This window comes from Thamnophis sirtalis, unplaced genomic scaffold (genome assembly GCF_051295495.1).
Source record: "Thamnophis sirtalis isolate CommonGarterSnake01/CBP01778 unplaced genomic scaffold, rThaSir2_p1.2 scaffold_3, whole genome shotgun sequence".
Lineage (NCBI taxonomy): Eukaryota > Metazoa > Chordata > Lepidosauria > Squamata > Natricidae > Thamnophis > Thamnophis sirtalis.
The window spans coordinates 70,074,855-70,091,557 of record NW_028261383.1 but is presented as its reverse complement, the minus strand read 5'-3'; the positions used below and the strand labels follow the sequence as shown (position 1 = coordinate 70,091,557).

The window sequence follows — 16,703 nt, the reverse complement described above, 5'->3', positions numbered from 1 at the left end:
CCCCAAAATAGGAACCCATTATAGCTCTTCTGCTCTCCATACACCTCTTTCTTCTACCACCCTCCAACTTTCTATCTTCCTTCCATCAACCCCCTCTACTCTACTTCCCCTCCCCCTCTACCACTCCTCTCTCCACAATCCACTCCTCCCCATCCTTCTCATCTTCCCCACCCCACCCTCTCTCCCATCCTTCTCTGCCCATCTTTCTTCTTTCCCACTCCTTCTCTCCTAATCATGTCAAAATTTATACTGCATGGAAAATCATTTAACACCTTGTATTTAAATTTATCTATCACTTTCAGGTAGATTTAACAGAAAACATGCAGTGCATTTCAAAAATTCATTTAATAAGTGCAATTATTTTAGTCGAAGGTAAAGTATTCTCTCTATGCATGCCAAGTTCCTGAAAGTGGTGCTTTAACCTAAGCAAAATTAAGCAAGCAAGACATGTTTATAACTATTTAAAAAGAGGTATATTTATAATAATAATAATAATAATAATAATAATAATAATAATAATAATAATAGCGATAGGCAAAGCCCCATATCTAGCTAGCTATGCCCTACCAGGAGAAGAGTCAAAATAGCATACTCTCTATGGATACATATATGTCAGAAAAGCAAAGCAGAAGGAAGTTACTTCAGATTAGCAAATTTACTGACAAAGAGCATGAAGAGTGAGAAAGAGGGGACTCAGAGTAAATTCTTAATTCTCTATTTCCTTCCTATTGCACTCTAAGTCACGAGGTGCACTTTTACTTCTGCTTTCTTGATGGAGCTCTTTACAATTTTTTAGCTATCCTTCTTATCTTAAAATAAGATTTATATTTTAAAATTTTATATTTTATATATTTTATATATTTTATATAGGTGAGAATGTCTTATTTGTAATTTCTATATCTGGAATAAAGTTTTGTTTCTTGTTTTGTGAAGTTTTCTTTGACCAGCATCTTGTTCAGCTTGTCATTAAAGGTAACATATTAGATTTTTTTTGCCTGATGTCAGATGGCTGCTGCATGTAAAAGGCATGTAGATGTCTTTTGTAATTTCTCCATGCAGAAATAGAGTCTTTATATCAAGGTGGTGGATTTGATGTGTTTTGCTGCTGCTACCTACCTTATTTTTCGGACAATCAGATGTACCGGTGTATAAGATGCACCAAGATTTCGAAGAGGTAAGTAAGAAAAAAAGTTTTTGTCCTCCCTGGCCCCCAGGAGCACTCTGCAGGCTTCAGCCGGGCAGGGGGAGGCAAAACGCCCCCATTTTTGCAAATTTTTGCAAAAAATGGGTGGAAAACGGGACATTTTTTGCAAACATGGGGGCATTTTTGCAAAAAATGGGATGCGGGTCAGACCTTCAGGAGGCCAAAAATGGTTGTATTTGGTGTATAAGATGCATCAAACATTTCCACCCTCTTTTAAGGCAGGAAAAGGTGTGTCTTATACTCCAAAAAATACGGTATATTGAGCAGTATTCTTATAAAATTATCCTTGACTACTGGTACAAATATCTCACCATAGTCATACAGCTAGTCCTTGACTATTTGAGAGACCGCCTTCTGCCAATTACCTCCCTCTGTCCCATCAGATCGCATAGAGTAGGCCTCCTCCGAATTCCATCCGCCAGTCAGTGCCGACTGGCGACTACGCGGAGGAGAGCCTTCTCAGTTGCAGCCCCGACGCTATGGAACAATCTCCCCATGGAGATCCGCATCCTCACCACCGTCCAGGCCTTCGGCACAGCCCTCAAGATCTGGCTATCCCGTCAGGTCTGGGGATAAGACTTTACTCTCGCCCCTCCCGAATGTTGAATGAATGTTGTGTTTTACCGCTAATTATTTTTACTCACATTTTCTTTTTGTGTTTTGTCCTGCACTCCCCTCCCCTATTATTGTAAGCCGCCCCGAGTCCCCTCAGGGAAAAGGGCGGCCTATAAATGTTTAATAAAACATAAAACATAAAAACATAAAACTTACAGTCACAACCGAACCCTATTTTTCTGTTGCTGTAAGTTTTGTCCCATTTTACAACCTTTCTTGCCACAGTTGGTAAGTGAATCATTGAAGTTGTTAAATCTGTTACATGGTTGTTAAGTGAATTTAGTCCCCCATTGACTTTGCTTGACAGAAGGTCACAAAAGGTGATCCCAGGATTCTGGGACACTGCAACCATCATAAATATGATTGAGTGTCTGAATTTTGATCACATGACCACGGGGATGCTGCAATTGTTGTAAGTGTGAGAAACAGTCATAGCTCATTTTTCCAGTGCCATTGTACCTTCAAACAACCACTAAATGAACTGCTGTAAGTCAAGGATTACCAGTACTTCTGAATGTATTCCTTGGCCATCAATTTAGTTTTATGGTATGGAGTTCCTCTTTTGCATTATCTGCATAGTCTTGAAAACAACTACATCCCATGGTTGTATTTCTTACAGGTAGCTTGACAAATGTAATTCTTGTGGAGTACTTCATTCTCTTCTTCTGTAATCTTTCTCCATTTCCCTCCTTTGGTGGTTCTCATCTCTTCAGTGTCCTTCCATGTGGCAGGGATCTTTCCACTTGTTCCTTCTTGCCAAGTGAGAAAGCCTTGGAACACTTTTGTTGGACTTAACAGCATCTGGCTGCAATGCATTAGTTTCCTTGTGTAGCACTGTCACAAAGTCAACTTCTGGGCATGCAAGGATGTCTTAGGAAATTTGTAATCTCTGTTTGCTCTTTGCCTGGATATAGAAACAAAAACTGACACCTTATTTTGTCTCTAGGATACAGATTACTGAATTTCGTGAAGAAAAACTGCAGCTTCAATACTTTGCATTTTACCTCATGTTCCATTGTCTGGGCAAAATATTTGAGGCTTTTCTGCACCCAAATTGCTGGTTTGCTTAGGCCACTTATTTGAATTTCTCCAGAAAGACTACACCTCACTCTTTTCACTGATCAAGTAAGAAAATAAGTATCTTGTTTGATGATGCAAGGAGGTCTTTCTTTTCTATATAAACTAGTGATATGCTAGACCCTAGGCACAAATATTTTTCTCTTTTCATTTATAGACTTATGCCTTTGGCATTTACACAACATTGGCATCAAGACTGATTTGTACATGAATTTACTGCTTGAACTAAGCCCTCCAATTTACAAACAGAACGTAAGTCCATTTTGCTGGATAATCCCTTTCATATGCAATTGCGCACTCTCAGTTATATAAGAAGGATTGTCTATAAATCTTATGCCACATCCTTTTATATAGGATACATTTTATTGAAAGGAAATTTGCTTCCGATCTGGGATATATAAAGCATCTTTCTTTGTTAAATTGAGCACCTTTCCTTTGCCTAGTGCACAATTTTCAGAGCCTCTCCCATCTGAGGTGATATTTTGTCAACTTGTCAAATAAATGGCAAATTTGTACTAAATTTATATCAGTGAATCTTCTCTCTTTAATGAAATTAAATGTTGTAGCAGAATCAAAACATATGATATCTGATGGTCCATTTGTTCTTGCATTCATTGCTTGATCTCCCTCTGGCTTTTTAAAATACTGGTCTGAGATGAGTCATCCTATGAAATGCAGTCTAATGGCTCCGTCATTTCTCACTTTCCTTAGGACAAGTGACTTGCAAATGATTCTAGGCCATTGCAAATGAAATTTTCCTTCCTTTTTTCTGGCCTTGCAAGCAGATTCTTCAGTGAGAACTGCTTTTTGCACTTGATATTTATACAGATTATAATCTTGCAAACAGTGAATTACAGAATTAATATCAGTTTCTTTTTTTATTTCTATTGTATGCACTGCAGCTTGGTAAATTCTAGCAAATGGACTTAAAAAGTAAGCAACTAGTATTAAATCTGCTCAAAATGAGTGATTTATGGTCTCCCCCTCCCCTCTCTCTGCAGTTTTAGACTATAAACTTGTTGTTTATAGTCTGTTATACTTTATACTTCTGTTTAAAAAAATTACCTTTGAGTGTGTGGATTTTTTTCCCCTCAAATAAGCCTGAGCAGATTTCTCAACTATCTATGGTTTGATTTAAGTTCCTTAAATGGAGTCACTCACCACCAAGCATATTATTCCAGTTACTTTGTGGTCTATTCCCTCCGCGGATGCTCCTAACAAGTGACTACCCTGATTTACTGTGTTTGCCAAGAAAAAAGGTGATTCCTTGAGACTGAATCAGAGTCTCAATCAGAGATATAATTACGGTCCTTACAACTTCTCCATGGGCTGAAAGTTTCTGATTCCATTTCTGAAAGTGGCCTCTTTCTTTTTCTAATCTTGTCCTTTAGAAGAGGCTCTCCTCTCTCCTTTATGGAACCTTTTTAGTACTGTATCGGTGGTTACAGTGACTAGGATTCTGTCCAAGTGTTCTCTATGTTTCTGTGCGAATCTAATGTGTCCATTTATTCTCCATAGCACTTGGAGATAGGACAAGAACAGGTATGGGTTCCAGCAGAGACTACTGCTGGTTCGTTCAGGGACGTGCCATGCGCGCTGCATGCGCAGTACAATAAAAATTGCTCTGGCAAGCAAAATACAACATGGTGCCACCTGGATAACTGGTTTGGAGGTGTGGCAGGCCTGGGTCACTGCCGGTTCCAGCGACCCAGGTCACCAAACTATTACCGGTTTGGCTGAACTGGTCCGAACCCAGTAGGAACCCACCACTGAACAAGGAGTAATGCATGGATGCTCATCAGGGAGAGATGCAACATGGCAATAAAGAGAAATTTCTTCACAGTAATAACTGTTAAGTAATGGATTTGCTTGCCTCCTGGAGTTGAGGGGGTTCCATTGCTTGAGGTTTTTCAAGAAAAGATTGGACAACGATTTATCTGAGATGGTATGAGGGCTCCTGCCTTAGGCTAGAAAAATCTTTTAAGATATCTTCCAGCCCTATGATTCTATAAGTCTTTATTAAATATATATAAACTACTAAAACCTGCATGTCTGTTAGTTTGTAGCACTAGCACTTTGGCTTGTATAGTGCTTCGCAGTTCTTTACAGCCCTCACTAAGTAGCTTACAGAGTCAACATATTGCCCCTAACAATCTTGCCCTCATTTTACCAACCAAGGATGGAAGACTGAGTCGATCTTGAGCTGGTCAGGATCGAACTGCTGGCAGTGAGAAGTGTTAGCATGCAATACTGCATTCTAACCTGTGTCTGAATATGTGCATTCTAACTATGTCACCACAGCTCTTGTAACTTTCAGTTGGGAGAAATGGTGTCTCAACCATTTTTTTTTGCATCAATACATCTCAAATGGGCTAATTTACAGATCTAAAATCTGAGACCCATGATTCCTATGAGATTAAAATTTTGAAAAGTTGTGGTCACTTCATTTCTGCCATGCTGCTGCACTGATGTGGTCAGACTGGATCACATAATCATCATTTTTACTGCTCCCTGCTAGCTTTGTACAATGAAAGACAATGGGGAACCTGGTAGGACATCAGAAGTCACTCGCCTCCCACTGCTTTTCTACCTGCCCAAAGTCATTATGTTTCTCTATTTAGTAAGAAAATATATCTGAAAAGATGACCCAATGGCTCACAGGTTACCTAATTATATTTAGAATCCCCAGAGTTCTATTCTTGTCATTATTTTTTTTCTTTTTGCAGTTCGTAATTCTCCATGAGAAAGTACTTTATTGTAATAAAGAAATAATGCAAACAAAACAATGGGGTGTTGGGAGTAAGAAAAAGATAAATTTGGACTTAAAAATTGTTACTGGATTTTAATAAAGTATTACAGTAATTCTCTATCTTATCCATGTTTTGTGGTTGTAGAATATGTGTAAAAAATTAATAATCCTAACAATTTTACAATGAAATTCCTTATCAAATTATTGAAACAATAAGCATATACATTTAGAGCTGTAGCTTTCTACAGTCATGATACTTCCATAACAATTTCTGTTTACTAGTGTTATATAAGAGACTATAAATTTTAAACAAATTAGGCTTCTTTGCCACCAGGATAATCTGTGCAGTTGACCAACACTTTTTGATGCTCCAGAAACCATCATATAGTTAGGGTGACACAAACAGCAGCAAACATTATTTTAAAAGAAAAATATTCTCAGAATAATTTTTTTTACCTCATAGAGGTGCTGAAAGTTTTTTTTTATGCAGAATGGTAGTACAAGAAAATGATGGTATTTCTTTGACACTATAACGTCCTTTGCAATATAGTTTTGCTTTCACAGGTGCTGCTGGGGGAGGGAAAAACAAAGAGAGACAGTTTCCAGTTTCAAGATTTTTATACTACAGTTTTCAGACAAAATATGTTGAAGAATGGAAACAAAAAAATGAATCATTAGGTAACTAATGTATGTAAAAATTAATCACCATGGTTACAAAAGATGTCAGATGAATGACTTCCCAGGAAAATTAACTAAATCTACACATACAAAAGACAAGAAATCTTTCAAACAAGACAATATTCTGGAGAATTTTATTGGTCTGGTGCCCAAGGACATTAGTGACTATGTTTCTTTAGTTTTAGTCATGTATAGAAGCAAAATTTAAACAGGAATTGCTTTGATGAAGAAGTGCAATAACCTGGCCTTTTAGTTGACATGAAAAATGTTTACAAACTCAATAGGGCAACTGAAGTTAATCAAAACATTTGACTTACTCTAGTTCCAAACAGAACTGAGTAACTCTATATTTCAGGATGGCTAATTTCATAAATGCTATTTCATAAATTTTATTAAAGAAAAACCTGAATTAGATTCTATTTTAGAGATGTGATTAAGATCAGACAGAAATATAATAGGCTGAAGGAGACCACCAAAAGATAGTTCCTTATTAAAACAATTGTTCTGTCATCATGAAGACATAACCAATAACATTGAAGTTAACAATGATGTTTAATTCATTCTCTGGTTCTCTCTTTTTCAATGTGCAGTGTTATTCACAGAATGTACATGCAATTATATGCACACTCAATAAATTGTATGAATTGTATATTCAGGAGGACTGTACTGCAATGGACTAAACCCAGTTTTTTGGTTCACAGAGGAAAAAAAATCTACATCTGCTAAAAATAAAATTTCAGATTATACTTTATACCTGAAAGATGCTTTTCTTTCACGTAAGATAGTCCATCAATTGTCAAAACTATGAGGTGAAGCATTAATGATTACGAAATATATGTAGCAAAGAAAATCCTACATTATGTAGGAAATAATACAGAGAACAGTTAACCTGATAGTAAGAATTTGTAAGTAGTAAGAATTCCTATCATTTTTTCTTTCTTATTTCTCTCTCTTTTCTGCACTTTTACTCTCTTTTCTTTCTTCTGAACAAACAAATTCAGGTCTATCTAAGTGAATCCCATATGCAATAAATTTATTTAATGATTCAAAACAGTAATTAACAATGATGCTCTGTGGCAACAGACACGAATATCATGGGATGTTATTTATATATCAATCAATAAATCAATTAATAGTGCAAAAACGGGATTTCAGGACTGTTTAATCTGGACCTAGAATGATTGAGAGGACACAGAATATCACTATTAAGGTACATGAAAGAGTGTCATTGAAAGCTACATTCCCTTCTCACAGAACTAGGACCAGAAATAATGGGCATAATTAATTTCATTCAAATATAAGGAAAACCTTACTGCTGTAAGATATGGTAGGTAGTAAAATTGAACAGTGCATTTATACTGGTTATAATTTCTCTATCTCTGCAGATATGTAAGAAGAATGTGAAGAGCCACCTCTCGAGAATTATTTGATTGTTTTTCTTCTACATTATATGAGAGAGAGAGTTATACAACATTATACAATAGCAGAGTTGGAAGGGACCTTGGAGGTCTTCTAGTCCAACCCCTTGCGTAGGCAGGAAACCCTATACCTTTTCAGACAGATGGCTATCCAACATCTTCTTAAAGACTTCTAATGTTGGGGCTTTCACAATTTCTGAAGGCAAGCTGTTCCACTGATTGATTGTTCTGTTAGGAAATTTCTCCTCAGTTCTATTTTTTTTCTCTCCTTGATTAGTTTCCACCCACTGCTTCTTGTTCTACCCAATTACACTGGATGGGCTTTGTGGTTCCTCACTTTCAGCTTTACAGTTCCATGGTTGTATGATTCAATGAACTTCAGAGTCAAAGGCAGAAAGATGCTTTGAGTTCTTAAATATTTAAATGTAGCACTTGACTGCAGCTCCTTAAATATGTCCAACTGCCTTCCACAGCTTCCACATAATCCTGGGAAAATAAGGCTTTGGTTTAAGGAGTTACAGACAGATGCTACATGGATTATTCCATAAGCTCCAAAACAGCTCTTTACCTTTATATCCAAAGTATTGTACAGATCTAAGAGTAAGATCTAAGGAAAATGCAAGTCCAGGGTAATTTATAGGTTTGCTATGATTTAAAAAAAAATCTATTTGGATGATACATGTTTAAAATTGCAAGTACATTCTTTCTGTGGAGATTTCTTTTTCTCCAATCAGCAATATCATTTAATACAAGAACATAGCAGTTTTATTAAAAAATGGAAGGTGTGTTACTAACTTTACATTGTATTTTTATATGTTAGATAATAAAACCAATTAATTCTAATTTTATTAGGAAATATGCTTTCAAGAGACCATGAAATCATTAGAATGCAACCTAACAGGTCATCTCAGACACAAATGAAGCATTCATTAAACAAAAGTAGCAAAGCAGAAGTTGCTTAGTGGTTTTTTAAAAAAATGTACTTTAAACAAATATATTATCTTCATAAAACAGAACCATAATTTTCTGCAGTTTCTTGAAATCTGTGATCCGCTGAATGATGATTGACTCTATGATTCATAGACTCTAAGTTGCTAGCTCTGTGAGACCTTATCTTTTGTAGTCTTCACAAATGGTAAAACAAGCTCAAAAAAGATTGTAAGACATTCACTCTTTCCAAATTATTTACTACATATTTATAAGGGGGGGGGGAATCTCCCACAAAGAGAAACAGAATAATGTTGAAAATATGGAAAACAAATAATGAATTAATGAATTATATAGACATACATCAACAAATAATTTTTTGACATTTACAGATATAGGGTTTACTACAGATTCTTTCCTAGAGAATGAAAGTGCCATGATTTTTCAACACATTATTAATATTTAATATACATATTTAGCCATGAAGTGGCAAATTGACTGACTTTTATTGATTAAAAAATGAAAACAGCTGTCCATTTCATGTGTACTCTTTATGTATAATTTGAAAGCTATCTTGAATACTTTCCAGATTAGAAAAATGGGTATAAATAAGATAAATATTTTTTAACCTTATGTCTTTATTTATTTATGTATGCCTATTTGTCCTTTGTTTATTTAATGATTTTATGCTAATTGTCTATGGAAATTCTACAAAAATCTTCATTGTGCAAATCTATTTACATTTTTTGAAAAAAAATATGAATTGAATGGGTTATGACTTTAATAGCATAAATAAATGTATGGCCAGATCTCTCTATGAAAGGAAGAAGTTGGTGGCCCATCACTACTCTTACCTGTACTCTGAGTGTGTGGCAGGGAGAGTTAGTAGAGTATGGTACAATGGAGCTGGACAGCAAAACTGGTGCAGAGTATTTATAGACCTACGACACAAGGAAAAACAAAGTCAACACACTGAGTGTTTAGTAAGGGGCTTTCTAATGGAAAAGCAGGTGCTGCTGATTACATCTGAGTTGTTTCACTCAGTTTTCATTTGATGAGAAGTAAAAATAAACTAAATCCTTAATTCCGATTCCAACAAGCATAACACTATCTGTATCAAAAATGAGAATGACAAATGACTGCAATGAAACTTTGAAAAGTCTCAAGGCATATTAAGATTTAAATGGCACTCTTTGGTAGCTTCAGTAGAATAATAGTAGCAAAGAAAAATGAATACGGTTTCTGGAAAAGTAGGAAAAATATATGTTTGGAATACTCTGCACCAGTGTAGCTGTTCATCTCATAGCTTTAGAATTCCATTGGCCCTAAGAAATTTAATGGGATATTGAATAATTACATACGTTTTAAATGCTTGTGAAACAAAATAAACTATATGTGATTATGCAATATCCTATTTTCTAGTATGTAAGGATATTGTGAATTCATTTTCAATAAGCCTTTAACCAGAAAAAAATAATTTCCAATATAAAGTTACAATTACATCAGTTTAAAAATGTAAGAAAATTACTCCAGCATTTGAAAACAAATGAAGTTGTGTCCAGTATATTCAATTCATTTAAAACCTGAAATGATTTATGACAAGATTAAAATATTACATATAATCACATTTTATTTTGTTCTCTCCTGTTGTTTTGCTTGCAGAATTTTCCCCAGAAGCTTCAAAATAAAATGTATTGAAGAGCAAGTCCTTTGAGGTCATCCTCTTATGAGATCAAAAAGAGGAATTAAGCAGGAATATGTTATGCTGTGAGTCTGCAGTAAGGGGAATTATATCAAGCTAATCTTTTTATACAAAAGTCAGGCTGCTCTGATTTTTTTCCATCCAAAGTTACATATGTACATCATAGCAAGGTAAATATTATTCAACATTCATAAAATTGAAAACAACTGGTTATGTGTAAACATTTTTAATGCTTTTATGTTTAGCAATAGGACATGTCTGCCAGTGAGCAGAAAAAATGAAATCCAAAAGAAAAACTGAATTCTTAGGTATTAGGATTTAGGAACAATATAAATATATCATGGGAGGAAGAGAAAATCCAAAAAGTTTGAATCCAGATATCATCCCATCAAAAGCAACAAGCCTTCCCTCCCACTATCTCCTTTGGAAATACTCACAAAGTTTCACGATGATATTAATTGGGGAAGTGAGTTTACAGGTTAGGCAGAGAAACTCCCTGTGTGTGTCAAATGAAGGTTTCAAATGAATTTGTGATATTAAGAAAAAATACATTTTGCAACATTGTTAGACATAGAATAATATTTATTCTACATATATACAAACATACACTTATAGACAGAATATCCTAGTAGAAAATGGTCTTTTAGAACATCTAGTCAAAAACTTGCCCATTGCAAAACTGGCCCATTGCAAGATTCCATTAAATCATTTCAGACCATCCCTGAAAGACAGTTGTCTAGCTCACATTTGAAAAACATAAGTAAGAGGGTGCTATCATATTTTAGATAGATTGTTCTACCATTTAAGAATATCATGAGGAAATTCCTTCAACTATTCAGCGAGGTTACTTCCCCCCACAATTTAAACCAGTTGTCACCTTCTTGGTTGTAATAGAACAAATCAACCCTTTCTATCATGTGGCATTTGTAGACCACTGTTATATCTCTGTACAGTTTTTTTTCTTTTGTAAGCAAACATGCTTTTAACATGCTTTAACCTCAGGTTAGGTTCCCAAGACCCTTATCATCCGGTACCTCTTGTCTGAATGCATTCCACTTCTCAATGTCTCTCTTAAGACAACAATAGAAAAACCCATGGTTTATCCGAATGCTTTACTAATGATTTCAATTTAATATTTTTTAAAAAAAATTCTCAAAATGTTTATTTTAACAATAATGTGAGTCTTAATTCCAAACAAATATCTGTTTATTTCTACAATTATTTTAAACATGTTTCATTCTGAAGTACCTACAGTGATACAATGGGCAATAAAACTGAGAAAACAAAAACAAAGTGGAAAGTTTGGTTAAAATTTACTAGTACACTATCTAGAAAGGAGTTAGCCTCAGAAGAATTTCACATTTCACATACAATCGGTATTTATTTCCATCACAGACTATCAGCTGCCTTACTATTTTCAGATTCACTATCATTGCCTTAGATGCACCTTACATTCTCATTTCCTGTGTTCACATGAAATGTAACAATGAAACGTTAATGGTGTGAAACTTGACACAAAGACTCTTAGATCATTCCTTTATACTTATACTAAAATACCCAGCTTTTTTAAAAAAGCTTTTCTTAAAAAAACCTCTCCATTTTAATGGTTCTAATTTTATCATATTTATCTCCTCTCTCTATATAAATATTTCTACTATTTGAAATCATTATTGAAATATATATTTATAATCATACCAATTAAATAATAAAATAATTTCCTAGAACTGTTCCATAAGACTGAAGTATATTAACAATTTGTTTGTAATAAAAACAGCACCAATGCAAATTAAAAAAATACATATTTTACATCTCTGTGAATGCTTTATTTTTGCATTTGGCCATTCCTCTGAATTGAAATCAGCTTTTAATGAAAAGGAATTCTAGTTATAAGCAAAATTTGACATAATTCTGGTTTCTAGTTTATGTTTTTTTTATTTATGTATGCATAATTTGAGCAGGGAATTGGACTAGAAGATCTCTAAAGTCACTTCCAACTCTGTTATTCTATTAAATTATTCAATTTTTTCATTTAAAATGCATCAAGGCTGTCCTGAAAGCTGACATAATTGGCATCAAATTAATAACATAGTTTACCTTCTTAAATCATGTATCAATAACACAAGATAATCTCTGCAGATAAATTTATATATTTTGGCTGCAATCGCCTTTATAATAACTCATACATATGTAACTGTTATGATGAGTCATCATGGGGAAGTTTCCTAAATACAAATATTTGAAACAAAACACTGATTTTGCTTCATATTTACACAGAACCATGACCATATTTTTCCTCTTAGGTCAAAATATCAGAGCACTACACTATAGTTTAAGAGAACCCATGTGGTTCCATCAAGCTTCTATTTCACAGTCACAGTCAAGGAACCAAAATGTTACCTGCACAATCACATGCTCACAGCTCACTGCAAGTTAAGGCTAAAATATATCTTGGCTTTGATAAATGTTAATAAGGATCTGAAGCTAATTTCAGAGCCCTGTTATCTGGTTTCCTAGAAGTATAATTAAGCCTGATATTCTTCTTCTTCTTGTGCCATATCAGCCATCGGACGTTGGCGATCATGTTGGCAATCCTATTTTTGTCAAGCCTGATATAGTTGAACCAAACAGAAAAACTTAAAAGCAGGAAAACCAAGAGAACTCTCCTCTTACAATGTTATATAGGCAGAATGGTTAAAACCTGATATGGTTTCATAAATTGTCTTTTTAACACTAAATCAAAATACAAATGATATATATATATGACACAAATCATATTCCCAGTCATCCCTGTTAATAGTCCTCGCTTAATCATTTGAAGATTCTATTGTTTGACATTGATAATACTGACAAAATTAGTATTGTGAAAATGACTACAAGGAAAATAGAAACTAAATTTACAGTTCATTAAGAATGGAAAAAATCTATATTCATATCTATCCCAAATTCAAGCCACAGAAATTAAGATAATATTCAACAGCATGCCCAATTTTACATAAAGGGGTATAGACAATATATGAAGCAGCCTACATTTTTGCATGCAATTTCCTACTTCTTCTTGAGTTATTAAAAAAAGGGAGGGGGAAGCCAGCCCTGAATTTTATTAACACCTAGTTATGCTTTTTGGATAATTTAAATAGAACACATTAGCCACATATTGTCACCAGCATCTGGTACTGAAGCATCTGGTTATTCAAAGTATTGTAGCATCATCTTGAATATGAAGGATACGTGCCATGGAATTTTTCACCTATGTATGTGAAAGTAACAGGAAACAGAATGTATGTATCCTACAATAATCTTAACTGGAATTTTGCACACTGTGGACATAAAGTGAATATTTATGCAGTGTCTCATTGCAAATTTGCAAAATAGACCTGCAAATTAATGTGAGTTTCTACAATAAAGTGGTTTTAGCTGTTATCACAGTTGGAGAACAGAATAGGGCAATGTTCGGTGGCCTTGTTCAAACAAATGTATTTATCTGACTTGACAATGCCTGTGCATGTAATCTGTTTATTAAATCTGGTTCATATAAGATCCAACATATGCTAAATTGTCTATATTTCACCTTCCATACAATGACTGTAGAAATAACTTTTCTGTAAAAAGGGTATACCATAGCTTGCTATGTTGTTCAAAGGCAGCACTATTGGAACACATAAATGATATGGATGAAAATGAATGGTATGCCTTGATTTTATTACATAAATATTATAAAACATACTGTACATAATAATGTGTCCACACAAACTTTATGTACTTGTTTTGGCTTACATGCCCTATTAGAAACAATTCACCAATCCCAACTGTATTGCTATTAGATATAAAAATTCTGTGTCAGAAATCTTTAATTCAGAACTACCAGTTTGCTTTATGAATCATTACTATATAACACATCCTTTAAATGTCTAAATGTGAAATATCTACCATCTTTTCTTGAACAAATGTAAATATCTCAAAGGAAAAAATATCTATTCATGGGAATTTAAATAGAATCTATTACTTTTGTTGTTGCTGTTACCAACAGTTATAAAATAGGCATGAACTCTTAACATCATTTGATTAGACTATTTTTATGAGATATATTTACAATGGTTATTTTTATCTGCCAGTTTTAAATAGATCATAACCAGAGGCTAAATGAGAGCAAATGAACAGACATAAAATCCATTATTTTAGATTTAAAACCATGTTGAAGCTATATCTGGAAATTAATCACAGCAACAGAAACTGGGTTTCTTATATTTCCCTGTAAGCATACACTTTAAAATATAATATCCTTTTCTGTTATTTCAAACTAACCATTTTTTGTAGCAAGAATCAACAGCATAATATACAAGTCATAGAAAATACTTAACCTATTTCAATTGAAATTAAATTTATTCTTTGCTTATATGTAAAATATTTAAATCATACATAATAAGTAAATGTAATATTAACAACCAGTAGTTGTTTAAATATTTTTAAATCTAAAATCATGTGCAAATAAATAAAGAGATAAAAATTACACAAGAAAAGTAAGAAAAAGAAACTGCACGCATAACTTATTTTAAACTGAGCAGAATTATCGTGAAAACTGCACTTAAACGCCTTTTCAATAATTAAGGATACAATTACAAATTCTTATTTTACTGTTTAGAAAATATGTCACCTAGAAGAAAAGACACCAAAGATTGCAAATTTGTTTCCTCAGTGCAGCAATACATTGTAATTACTGATTCTCAAAGAAAAAAAAAAGTTGTCCTAAGACAAATGAAATGAAAACATTCATCTGAAAGCATAGTTATTATCTAGTGCAATTGCATATAACATGCTCCATTCAATTGAAAAGGGAACTAGCTAAATCCAGAACTTTATTCTTATTTCTTGCACCAAGCTGAAAATAAATTTTCTCTGACATTATATATGTGAATTATAACTACTGAATATATTAAAGCATATCTACACAGTAAAATTTTAACATGCATTACTTAAAATATCAATATACAGTCTTTATAATCCTTATTTAATATATGTATGGTCATTAATTACTAAGTACTATGTCCTATAGAATAAGTTTGTAAAGAAAATAGCATATATCTATTAAAAAGATATATTTTGATATTAATTAGAAATATTTTTTCATCATAAGTATATATGTATGCATTTATTACCCAAGTAGTCTGCCACATTCAATAAATTCAACATTTAACAGCTCACAATATGAGTTAGTCATTTGATGAAATGATTAATATTTCAGTCAAATAAGCCAAAAGATAACACTACAGATGAAATGAAATGAAGATTTCTCTTGTATGAAAAATATGGTCCTGTCCCTTTTACAGACAGCAAGATGCATTTAAATTATTCATAAAAATTAAGAACTGACCTCTAAATATAAACAGCTTGAAGAGATCCACTAGTATTCTACTATAACATAGTCGATAAGTAACACATGAAGGTATTTTAAACCAAACCAGAAAACTACTACAACTCCTATCTCCCATGTCATCTTAAACTGTTACAATCTTGATTGGATATTTATGAAAACAATTATCATAATAGTTTTGTAATTGAATACCAAGTTGTATAAATAACATAGTAGTAAATATATGTAAGGTTGAAATTGAATAGATGCTGACTCCAATAAAAATCAAGCTAAGCATAGTCAATCTTACAAAATATATGCAAGTGGAATCTATGTAGATAGAATTTCTTTTTTTTATATGAGTTTAGCATATGGCAAAATAAGAAACTAATATAACAATACATTAACTGAGATCATCTCTGAATCTGGGCAAAGTAAACCTGACATAAATGTCAATATTCATTCAGATAATAGTAAATTTAAATACATCATCATACTTTCATCCTAAGGGTACAATTCTCATTATACCCATTACCATTACCATGGAATAAGGAGATCAAGGCTAAAAATCATCATATCCAGCGGAACAACCACATTAAAGGTAAATGAAATGAGCTGCAGCCTAAAAGCTTGATTCACAAGTCAGTGGAGCTAAAGTTCTAGGATTAAAGCCAATTTAGTCACACTGAAACCAGGATTTGACCTTCTTTTTCATCCGAGTAATGAAAAACTATCTATGAATATCAAACCTTGAAATCAATTGCTCTTAAAATTGAATTTATATTGGTTTAAATTTAACTTCAGCTGAGATGACAATTAAGCTTCAGTGAAGGTGAATTATAGCAAAACCATGCTGCATAGCCACTGGTTAATTCCAAGACATCTGCCAGTGAGATGAGCATTTTCCCTTTGCATTAGAGGATAAAATTATGCAGACATGCACGTTATAATAATAGATCTGTACACTAACCACATTCTTGAACTGC

The 16,703-nt window shown here is 33.5% G+C and overlaps 1 protein-coding gene across 11 annotated transcripts in view; it reads right to left on the bottom strand.

Moving 5' to 3' along the window:
- IQSEC1 (IQ motif and Sec7 domain ArfGEF 1) overlaps positions 1-16,703 on the bottom strand; it is a 307,267-nt gene that overhangs the window by 177,309 nt on the left and 113,255 nt on the right. For 5 of the 11 annotated variants that reach the window (XM_087709086.1, XM_087709092.1, XM_087709094.1 and 2 more), the window contains exon 3: positions 9,523-9,609. The exons of 5 other annotated variants lie outside the window; for them this stretch is intronic. In XM_087709086.1, coding sequence (XP_087565212.1) covers positions 9,523-9,609 — 87 coding nt within the window. Of the gene's footprint in view, positions 1-6,101; positions 6,216-9,522; positions 9,610-16,703 lie in introns of those variants that run through there. One more of the 11 variants, XM_014057971.2, reaches the window with a different exon arrangement.